The 12,704-nt window shown below is 29.3% G+C and overlaps 1 protein-coding gene across 1 annotated transcript; it reads left to right on the top strand.

Annotated features, from left to right (window-relative positions):
• Positions 1–3,787: 3,787 nt before the first annotated feature.
• Positions 3,788–7,212, top strand: ALS3 (aluminum sensitive 3). The gene is made up of 3 exons (XM_079006453.1): positions 3,788–4,084; positions 4,190–4,435; positions 6,660–7,212. The coding sequence occupies exons 1-3, from the start codon at positions 3,851–3,853 to the stop codon at positions 6,972–6,974; spliced, it is 795 nt and encodes a 264-aa protein (XP_078862579.1). The 5' UTR covers positions 3,788–3,850; the 3' UTR covers positions 6,975–7,212.
• The last annotated feature ends 5,492 nt before the right edge of the window (positions 7,213–12,704 follow it).

Below are 12,704 nucleotides of genomic sequence, written 5' to 3'. Positions count from 1 at the left end.
CTTTCTAAGCTTGATTAAAGCTTCTTAACACTATCAATAGCATCTTATCCATTTACGATGTTCCTTATATCCATGTGAAGATGCGAACATACTCCACACATCTATTAAGTCACTTATCACTGACTTAATACTTTTCTTAATCTATTAAGTCATAAAGTTGGCTTAAAAAGCAGAAAATACCAATTTTACCCTTTTGACCAAAAATGCATCTTCTTATGCATTCTTTCTCTTGAACTTACTCATCTAGCCTCTTCTAAGTGATTTAAATTTGTCTTGGCCATTTTCATGAAGTCACAACTTCATAATCTAAATCTTTTTCTCATAAATGACCAAATTTCCCTTTTGGTCAATATTTAACTAAAAGTCAAGTTTCTCAAAGTTGTAGGTTCTTATAGAAAAAACCAAGACTCACCCACTTTTTTCCGAAAAATTAATAAACTTTTTCTCATGGTAATGAATCGTAGAGACTACAGGAAAAAAGGACCAAATTTACTCGAAGTGGAGAAACATCAACAAAGTTATGCTGGATTTTAATGCGGTGTTTTCGACTGTGAAACGACAATGACAAAGTGGTGCAAATGAAGAATCAATTTTGCAAAATTCTCTGGTACTTTTCCAGAGTAAAAAAGGGACAACGCTCAAATTTCTTCATGTATGGAATATCGTGAAGATGTCAAAAAAGTGGCAAGATAACAAAAGTTCGGAAATGTTCATGGGTAGTTCTTCTAAAAGAACTAGAAGTTCCGAAAACAACTCGTAGTCGATCGTCTGATGCATATGTCGGGATTGACCTCAATGAAGAGGATCCTTTTGAGGTTTCAAGAGTTACTCATCCCATGGCAAGAGACCAAGAGAAGCGAAAGGAAAAAGCGACGACAAGTGGTTCGGGTGACATCGAACATCTAACAACCAAAATAGACAACTTGAAGTCGACGTTGGAGCAATACTTGGTGGTCGCACAAGAAACAGAAACAAAATTGTGTCATGACGATTTTAACAAGAAACATTAACAATCTTACCGGATGTAAAAAAATGCGCTCAAAGCCAATAAAGAGATTGCGAAAAAATATAATAATTCGTTATTTAAATTTCTATGTTTCGTATTTTAAACTTCTAGGTTTTATGATTTAAATTCCATGTTGTTTTCCTTTTGGTGTGTTGTAATTTTATTTTCTAGTTTAATGAAATTTTAGGTTTTATAAAAATAATTTGTTTGAAATTTAATTTTAAATATTAATTAATTAAAAATCCATAATTTGTAAATTGCAAAAATATGAATCAGTATGACAAATTGTAAGTGATGCCTACTTATACTATGAGAAGATTTACACAACTACGGTTGGTATGAAAACAAATTCATTCAAAAAGCACGTTAAAACGTAGGTTATGCCACTTGGAAGAAGGAATTTTCTACTTTTAAGGGTACGACCTCCACTAGATATAATATTGCACTATCCAATATGGCCATTCAAGCCATATAAAATGAATGTTTTTTTTGGTCTTTTTAGAATTATGACTTTTTACATACAGTATATTATATCTCAAAGATAAAACTATGTGAATCATTTTCAGTTAAATAAAAAATATTCCAGACATACATATATTATACTGTACTAGTATATTACTCAATCTATATGAATTGAAAAAGTTGATATCAACTTCGATATTTTCATCTTCTCAAGTTGTCATCATGAAAATGAAAGTTTCTTTTTGTTATCACTCATTGTTATAATTCCACTTTTTTTAATGAAACTTATTATTAGTTAATTACAATCAAACTATTTATCAAATGTTATAATTATTATTAAAAAACAATTTAATTGGGACAAATAACAATTTGAACGTTAACCGAATCAAGAATTCACATTTTCATCACATTCATCCCATAATGGGTGTGTGGGAACCCCGTTTGATTCCTCGCCTAGTGTACCTTCTCGACTTCACGTTTGTTTTCTTGTGTATATATGTGGGTCCATTGTTCTCTCTCTCTCTCTCTCTCTCTCTCTCTCTCTCTCTCTCTCTCTCTCTCTCTCTCTCTCTCTCTCTCTCTCTCTCTCTCTCTCTCTCTCTCTCTCTCTCTCTCTCTCTCTCTCTCTCTCTCTCTCTCTCTCTCTCTCTATATATATATATATATATATATATATATATATATATATATATATATATATATATATATATATATTCAAATGTTTAATAGATATCATTATTTATCAATCACCCCAAACCAATCTAAAGCGTCATGATTTAAATCGATCAATGACAATATAAAATGTTGTAAACTTTTATAATGAACACGTATGTACCGGATTTTAATAAAACTCACTTCATTTTTTTCGTTTAATAATAATTGAAAACGTATCATTATTGTCTTTTGGCAGGAAGTATAAAATCATAAGTTTTTTCTTGAAATTTAAAGAAAGATAAAAGAAAAAAGAGGTCGAAAGAGTAAGGAAAACTACATTATTATAATCTCGATACTAGCAATCGAAGGTTACATGATATTAAACTACATAGTTAAGTGGCCGCAATATTGGCGATCTAGGATGAAGACAAGAACAAAAGGGGCGTCACTTTTTGGGGCGACTATAGGGAGATAGCGGCGAGGTGTTAGAGGGAAAACCCGCCATTTCTACCTGGTTGTAAGTCGTCCGATTTTGAAAAAGCGTAGGGTCATAATCTTTTCTGGGGTGTTCACACTGATCGAAACTATTAGCAACAACATGTCGTCATATGCATCGTCTCTATTGCTTAAAAGCAAAGTGAAACCCTAACCGATGGATCATTTACAAATGAATGGTTAGGATGCATTTTCGTGTGGGGCACTTGGATCGCCTGTGGCTATCTTTTAACGACACCACTATTAGCAACGATAAGCTTCTTTAGCGACGACAAAAAACGTGTTTTTCTATTGTCGTCACTAATAGACTTATTCTCTATATTTACATTATTCACTATTTTCATGAACTCTATATACAAAATGAGAAAGAGAAGAGAAGTGATTGTAAGCAACCTATAATGAAAATAATGTTTTTTTATAAACAAAATATTTAAATTAACTAATAAATTAATTAGTATAAGTTGAAAAGTTATTGGAGTAATATATTATTTCAATTAACCAATCTATTAAATATCATAAAATAAAAAGTTAGTTAGAATTTCAAATGAATATAATTCAAGATAGATGATTTAACTTGAAATATATTAATTTGGATGATTTTAGTTTCAAAGTCCAAGATAAAGATGGTTTGAATATTTTTTCTTCATCTTAATATCCTTTTTTTTTTTTAATTTTCATAATTTTTTTATTTCGATTTATTGAAAGTTTAAAGATGAAGATGATATGAAATGTTTTTTAAGATGAAGATGATTTTGAATTTTCATTCGTTATCTGTTAGAAGCTTGTAGATAGTGCAAATGAAGCCATAGATGGCGGAGGATTGATAAACGAACTTCATCACCTAGATTTCTAGTTCTTCATTTAAAAAAAAAATAATAGAATTATCCAAGTGGACGTCACCTTAGCTTTCTACGTAACACTTCATTTAACAACTTACACCTTCAGTTTTTCAGAAATAACTGATTTAACCCAACAAAAAAAACCGACTTTATCATCTTACAAAGCCAAAAATAAAAAATGAATCTTTTAAACCAAAAATCAATAGTTAATTGATTTTTAATAACCCGGATATGTCTACAAAAAAATAAAATAAAATAAAATAAAAAAGTTGTAGGTAGGTATTTATTACTGCTGGCAACACTCTCAAATCCCAACTCTTTCTCCGTTATATATATGTCATGAGAGACAACGTATTTATGTATGTGGGGATAAAACTGATCAGTAAACTTAAATATGGAGTGGGAGTGGCTGTCGGAGTTCTTGAAGGGGATGGTGAAGCCGGCGGCGGCCACGGCGGTGGTGTTGCTGGCGGCAGTGTTATCTTACTTTCAGAAGCTGAAACTAGAGGGAGAGATGGTTTACGCCATTGTTAGAGCTTTCATTCAACTCTCCGTTATTGGTTTTGTTCTTCGATTCATTTTCAATCAAAACAACGTCATCTGGATCCTTCTTGCTTATCTCTTCATGGTATATATATTCTTTGATCCTCTTTTTTATTCCTATCTATAATTTAATAAAACTGTTTTGACAGATAGAGAAAACTTTACTGATCAAGATCAACGTTTCTTTCAGGTCTCCGTCGCCGGGTACACCGCCGGCCAGCGAGCCAAACACGTACCCCATGGGAAATACATTGCCGGAGCTTCCATAATGGTTGGCACATCCATAACGATGTTGCTGTTAGTTTTGTTGAAAGTTTTTCCTTTCACTCCACAATACATAATTCCGGTCGCCGGAATGATGGTTGGGAACGCAATGACTGTCACCGGAGTTACGATGAAAAGACTTCGGGACGATATTCGAACACAGATGAATTTGGTAAGTATCGGTGAATATGTAGAAATCAACTTTTAGTTTGAAAAAGAAAAAAGAAAAAAAAATCTGGAAACATCGATCTAAAGTTATTTAGTGTTTATCTTGCTTTTGGTTTATAAATTTGATGGTTTGATGGCTTGAAAACTCATTAATCGGCCAACTGGTTTGCTTGTAATAGTTCATACTTCATACATTTCTAATTAATCGGCTGTTAATTAGAAAAAACTAATTTAGCAGTTTTTGCTTAACATTTATTAAAAAATAGCCTAAATTTTTGTTATGCTTAAAAATAATCATAGATTTTGCAATAGCTACCAGAAAATTATTGTTCACTACCAAAATAATATTTTGTTTTGTCTTCACTAAAAAATATTAAAAATAATAATAAAAATATAAAATGCAAATAATTTTTTTGTGAACGTGTTAATATTCTTAAAAAATCATAATTTTTATAAAATAAAAACATTTTTGTAAGTTATTTTTCTTGTTGGGATAAATTAAAACCATTTTCCTAGGAAAGAAAATTTCATAGTGCAATAACATATGTTACTCACAGAAAGAGGTTTTCTTTTAAAAAGATAACAATATAAAATGAGACACAAGTGTAAAAATGCTTTAAATGTGACAGACAATAGTGCATTACATATTTAAAACTATACAATTCATAATTATTTTGGGGTATAAGAATATTTTGAAGTATTTAAAAAAAAAAAAAAAAAAAAAAAGAAGCTTTTTGATCTATCCATATAGGTATTGAAGATGTATTTCTTGTTGATGATTAAAGTCTTATGATAGATAAACAAAATATGTAAATTTATGTATACGATTAAATGGATATACATGTTAGTTGTTCAAAAAACTAAATACAATTCTATATATAACGAATCTTTATACAAAATGACTGAATATATATATATATATATATATATATATATATATATATATATATATATATATATATATAGGGTTAGGTTTATGTGAGACGGCTTAATGTTGTGAGACTGTGAGACGCATTTTTTTATATTTTTTATTATTTTTTTTTTAATTTTTTTTAGTTAATTCATGTTCCGAAAATAATATTTAAAAAAAGAATTTTTTGATTTTTCCATTTATTTTGCATTTTAAAATTATTTTTAGAATATGTACAGTATAATATTCTATTTAGAATATTTCACGTATTTTTCAAAAAAAAAAGGATTTTTTTTATTTATTTTTATTTTTTTTAATTTTTTTTAGTTAATTCAAGTTCCGAAAATAATATTTAAAAAAAGAATTTTTAGATTTTTCCATTTATTTTGCATTTTAAAATTATTTTTTAGAATATGTCAGTGTAATATTCTATTTAGAATATTTCACGTATTTTTCAAAAAAAACGGACTTTGTTTTTATTTTTTTTTTAATTTTTTTAGTTAATTCAAGTTCCGAAAATAATATTTAAAAAAAGAATTTTTGGATTTTTCCATTTATTTTGCATTTTAAAATTATTTTTAGATTTGGTCTTACGGTCTCACAAAATTAAAATGATCTCAAATAAACATGAACATATATATATATATATATATATATATATATATATATATATATATATATATATATATATATATATATATATATATATATATATATATATATATATATATATATATATATATATATTGTCCTCTTATTTTTTCTAACAAAAATGTGCAATTTTGATGACTATCTACCTAACCAAACCCGTCATCTAGGTTATAGCAAATCATACATACAAAATAATTTTATGATTGGAAGATGATAACTGCTTTTTTTTAGAAAGGGGCATATCCGATTATCAACCTTTTTTATTTGGTTTTCGATTATCTGTTTTATGTCTTTTTTTTTCATCTTGATATTTCCCACCACCCATTTTAGTGTAAGATTTGTTACTAAAAAGCTATATTTGATTTCAGAGAAAACGCTTATTCAAGAGTTAAAATTGATAAATATATAAATTACAGCAATAATTTATATATTTATTTTAAAGATTAATAGCTAATATTTGAACTGATAATAGCAAGGTGCAACTCATTCATAGCAAAATTGAAGTGTGTTGTTTTTATGGAGAAAAATATAAACATGTTGTAATAAACTTTTATTTTTGCAAATAAATACAAATATTGTAATAACATGTAAAATTAAGTAAAGTATGCAACACATGTACATTTAGCTTAACAACGACTCATTAATCACTATGTTTTCTATTGTGAAGGTGGAGACAGCCCTAGCCCTTGGAGCCACACCACGACAAGCTACACTGCAACAAGTGAAAAGGTCTTTAGTGATTGCAATGTCACCAGTTATTGACAACACAAAGACTGTGGGTCTCATATCACTTCCCGGAGCAATGACCGGACTAATAATGGGGGGAGCCTCTCCGGTGGAAGCCATTCAACTTCAAATGGTGGTTATGAACATGCTCATTGGGGCTTCAACCATGAGTAGCATCATGTCTACTTATTTTTGTTGGCCCAATTTCTTCACAAAAGCTTACCAACTAGAAACAAAGGTTTTCTTGACAGAATAAGGGTTCGGTTTAGGTTTAAATGGGATGGTTATTAATTAGTGATGACTATCTAGATGATTGCAAGGCGATATATTTATATTAGTTAGATAATGTTAAGAAAAAAAATCAAGTCTTCGACATCGTAAGAGTAGATTTGATAACAAAAGATTTATGAAAAGGAGTGTTTAACGTTGTATATTCTGTTTTTATTCAATGTTTTTGTTATAATGCCAACGGTGTGGTAAACTTTTTTTATTTATCCAGAAGCTCATACTTTAATTTAGCTGAATATATAAAAATATATAATAAATAAAAAAATAAAATAAAATTCTTCGACATGTTCCACACCGAAAAAAGCTGTACATATTATACATTTGAAGGCTAACTATAAAAATAAATAAATAGATAAATAAAATAAAAAAAAACATTATATATTGCCTTTTATATATATATATATATATATATATATATATATATATATATATATATATATATATATATATATATATATATATATATATATATATATATATATATATATATATATATATAAAAGTTTAGATATCAAATCTAACATAATACACCTCTAACTTGATTTTACTTTTAATATTTTTTAAATTTCACTATTATCTGTTTCTTACATTAAATCTTCATGTTAAACATCTATTAAATTTCACTATTATCTGTTTCTTACATTAAATCTTCATGTTAAACATCTACCAGTCTATATATATTATAGTTGAAAATTAAATTATGTAAGAAAAAGTTAATGGTAAAATTTATAAATATTTTAAAAATAAATGATGTTAAGATTTGAATTTAAAGAACTTTAGACAATTACAATACATATATGATACAAAATGATGTATTATAGTGAGTTTGGATACCTAAACTTATATATCTTTATTAGTACATTCACTCTCATATATATATATATATATATATATATATATATATATATATATATATATATGTGTGTGTGTGTGTGTGTGTTCTCCACATCTATTGTGTGTTATAATGAATCAATAAGAATTTAATAAAAGTTAAATTATTATTCAATCAAAGTTTTATAAATATTAAATGAGATATATATATATATATATATATATATATATATATATATATATATATATGTGTGTGTGTGTGTGTGTGTGTAGAGTTAGGTTCAAATGTTTTCACTATCTATTGTGTGCATGTATGATTGATTCTGGACCAATCATTTTAGTTATTTTAAGAAAGTAATTAATGTATATTAAATGCTGAAGATGTAATTAATATCCATTATATCTTCAACATGTAATATGCATTAATTATTTTCTTAAATTAACTAAAATGATTGGTCCAGAATCAATCATACATGCACATAATAGATAGTTAAAAACAAAATAACCTAACTCTCTTTCTCTCTCTCTCTCTCTCTCTATATATATATATATATATATATATATATATATATATATATATATATATATACATATATATATATATATATATATATATATATATATATTAAATAATATCCATAATTATAATTCTTTTTTATGGAAGTCAATTAAATTCGTCATTAATGTTAGAAATAATATTCTTTCATAATGAATTCACATCTAGGTTTTCATGTATGCATTCATGTTTTGTTTCATGACTCATTCAATCAACATATAATAAAGTTGCCTGAAACAAGGAAAACGGGAGTGTATTTTAGCAGAATTAGAGTTTATTTTAGCAGAATGAGTAGCAGAATACACTCTCGTTCTCCCTATTCTAAGCAACTTTGTTGTACTTTGAGTGGGTGAGTCATGAAACAAAACACCAACCCATATATGATAATCTATATACGAATTCATTCTGAAAAAAATATTATTGTTGACATTAATGGCGAAGTGAATTAGTTTCCATAAAAGAATTATAATTTTGGATATCATTTAATATACAAATAATTATGGATATCATTTGATATCTATATTTATTTAATTAAATAATAATTTAATTTTTATTAATTTTTTATTGGTCCATTATTGCACATAAGAGATGTAGAAAACACATGAACCTATATATATATATATATATATATATATATATATATATATACATACTTACATACACACTAAAAGAGCATGTGTTTGTACTTGTGCATTTATGATTCCCTTTCCATTCCAAATTTCCCTTATGTTACTTGATATCCCTTTTCCTTTTCCCTAATCGTATTCGTACATCAAAATCCAAAATACCCACACCACACCCAAGCACAAAGATGAATATGAACTGATGAACGCGAAAAATCCAAGTTGCCCACTTCACCAGGTCTACGACTCTCTTCGTCCTATTCGCTTTCACTATTTATTATTCAGTGGTGTTGATCGAGGATTTAACGTAGTTGTCGTCCCTTTCTTTATGTTTTTTAACCCGTATTTGGAGTAATAGGGTTAAGCCGGAAAAAATATGGGGTTATAACTAGTGTTTAGTACAAACAAAATCGATCAATTGGAAGATAAATCAAGAAGGAAACCATGCTCTAAGTTGTTGGAAAGTTTAGAAAAATTGTATGCTATGAAACGAAGACATTATAATGAATGAGCTTAAATAATATCAAATAACAGAAACTAATCATACGTAAATCAGAATTTAGGAAAACTTACGTTGTTAATTAATGTGCTCGAACTAGAATGTAGATATTAGGATTTTCAGAGTTTTGGGAAGATTTGGTTTTTTGATACCTATTTTAACATGTTTTACTTCACACATTTCACCCCAATCACATCTTGTAATTTATTCAAAGGTACACTATGTGTAATTTTCTTAAATTGTTAATATGTGTATTACTGTATATGGGTGTCAATTGCAACTTGTTAAATGGTTTTGTGTATGTGTAAATTCCAAATTGTTAATTGGTTCTGTTTATGTGTAAAATATTTTTCTTTCTTTCTGTAAATTGTTAAATGCTTACCGATGATTGTTGTAAACTTGTAATATGTATAATATAATGTGTATATGTGAATTGTAAATTTTTAATCTCTGTTTTTTTATTGTAGTTGAGTTATGGAAGATACTAGTAACACCAATCCTTTTTAACGTTGATGATGGAAGAGTCGGAAAGTGGATGACAAGTTGTTGAGAGGACTTCTACAACGTAAAAGAAAAAAAAGGAAAACTAACTTCAGATGTTTGGAAGAGTTTTGATCTCCTCCCACAAAAACCAAATGCTCCCCTATATTGTGTGTGCAAAAATATGGTTCAAGATATCAGATAGACCAAATGAGTATATGAAGAACATAACTTCTGAAATGTGGACTAAGTTTAACAAATATTAGGTTGATTTCAATCTTCTGTTAGCTATAGACGTGGTACTTAATTTGTGATATAAGTTTTGGATTAGGTGTCTAAGGTCATAATTAAATTGGTCTACTCTTATGGAATAAAAGCACAGTCCTTTTTAGGTTGTCTTTAATAACTAGACTTAGCTAAAAATGATTTTAGGAGAATGAGAAAATGATTTGTTAAGGAATAGAGCCCTCCTGGCTTTGGATGGTTTCTATGAGGTTCGAGGAGGGTTATGGAAGCCTTCCATATCTCATAAGGGTAACCACTTTGAATTAGGTAAAACTGGAATATTTTATTATTCAAATGAGATTTTATCCTAGTGATCCACTAACTATAAATAGAGAACCCACGCATTAGATTTTTGGCTCTAACCTCTTGAGAAGTAAAATCCAAAAATTCTCTCATCTTTCCTTTTCGTTCCTAGCATTCTATGGTTTTGGGTGTAAGCCATTAGAAGCATCCACACACTATTTATGCTAGCTATCTAAGGAAGACTTGAGGATCAAGGAAGTGTTATATATGATTATAACAAAAAATATGTATTTCAATCTATTTGATTTTCGATTATACCTAGTTAGTTGATAGTTTTCATAGTATGTTACTATAATGAGAAACGACATAGATTGTTAGGTTGTATGTGCCTATAAAACAGTTTTTATGATTTTTCTGTTGCACAATTATTTGTTTTGTAACCAAGAAAACCCATCAATAAGTTCACTTTTGTTGAGTTTAGCTACAGAAAGTTGTATGGTAAAGATTCATCACAACTAGAGAAGGTTGAGGATGCTATTTTTCACGTTTTGATGAATACATGCAAGCTTCTAAAAAAGAATAGTGGCATCTGAATCGACATCACTACAAGGCAGTGGAGACATTAATACTCGACAAAGTAGTTTTGGAAATGTTGGAGGAAGCTCTAATCATAATATTCTTTATGTAAATCCTTTTTTCATAACATTATATATATATATATATATATATATATATATATATATATTGTAACATCCCAATAATACAGATAAAGTTTTTGTTTTTAAATTCGTTCAATTCATAAAAAACTGATATCAAAATAGTTGAAAGAGTATAATAGTCACATGTTATTAGAGTACAAATTCGCAAAATCACTAAGTGTAGAAATCATAGGGTGATGCGGTGCGATCAAGCCGAGCCATTCTTCTTTGAACTGGAAGTACCTGAAACATAAACTAAAAACTGTAAGCACAAAGCTTACTGAGTTTCTTCAAAATACCACATACTAAATAAGCACACTGCCAAATATATATATATATATATATATATATATATATATATATATATATATATATATATATATATATATATATATATGGGTGCTTGCCTACCCCTTCGGTCTATTTCAACCGGATACTATCAAGCATATATGGGTGCTTGCCTACCCCTTCATTCTATTTCCACCGAATACTATCAAGCACATCTGGGTGCTTGCAATCCCCTTTGGTCTATTTCAACCGGATACCCGGTCTATTCACCCCTTGCTACTGTCTACCACATAATATCATAACATAAATCGTAGAGTCATCAAGCAAATATAGGCGTAACAGACAGTTGTCACAAAGACAATCATCACACTACATCATAAACTAGTGGGTTGACATTGGTGTCTTCGACCCACGAATACTGCGAAGGAAGATTTAGCTCAGACTGTAGGTATCAAATCGCACTGAGTGGATGACTCGTGAACTCCTCTCGTTATCGCATGAGCATAAAACCCTGATTAGAAATTAGGCCACATTCTAACCGAAAGTCCAAACCCCTAATTCTTGACTTAAGGAAAAAGGGCTTCTTTACTTTTGCCTCATTGGGCCTCCCTACTCCCAAGGCCCAAATCTAAACAAAGTCCAAAAAGGGCATCCAAGCCCAACTCTAAGGCCTCTAAAGCCCAATATGGCCCAAGAACCCCAAACATGGCCTTAGGACCAAAAATGACCTGCTACAATCAGGTGGGCCTGAGGCCTAACTTACACAAGTCCAAAGCCTAACATCAAACAAGCCAAAAAAATCTTTTAGGCTCACTGACCGCATACACACGGTGTACTTGGCTTATACGCCCAACGTACGCTGGTGTTGACCCGGAGTCGGGATGCTGACCCAGTACGCACAGTGTACACTGGAGTACGCATGGCATACTTGTCTGCCAATCCAAACACACTACCATGACTAAATCCATTAATTCATAATGTCCACAACTTAGATCCAAGTCCCTAATAACGTCTTAAGCCATAAAGTTGCAAACGTCATACTTTTGCATGCAAGGATGGGCTCAAATCATGAATTAAGTCCATTAACTCACTTAGATGGTTACTAGCACTTGCACGGTGGGGTCTTAACCACCAAGCTCTAATTTTTATGACTCAAGACACATCCAAGAGTCCAAAAGGACAGCTCATATGGCTT

The sequence above is a fragment of the Lactuca serriola genome, chromosome 6 (assembly GCF_051521515.1).
Source record: "Lactuca serriola cultivar US96UC23 chromosome 6, Lser_US96UC23_V15, whole genome shotgun sequence".
Classification (NCBI taxonomy): domain Eukaryota; kingdom Viridiplantae; phylum Streptophyta; class Magnoliopsida; order Asterales; family Asteraceae; genus Lactuca; species Lactuca serriola.
This window is presented reverse-complemented; position numbering and strand designations above follow the sequence as displayed.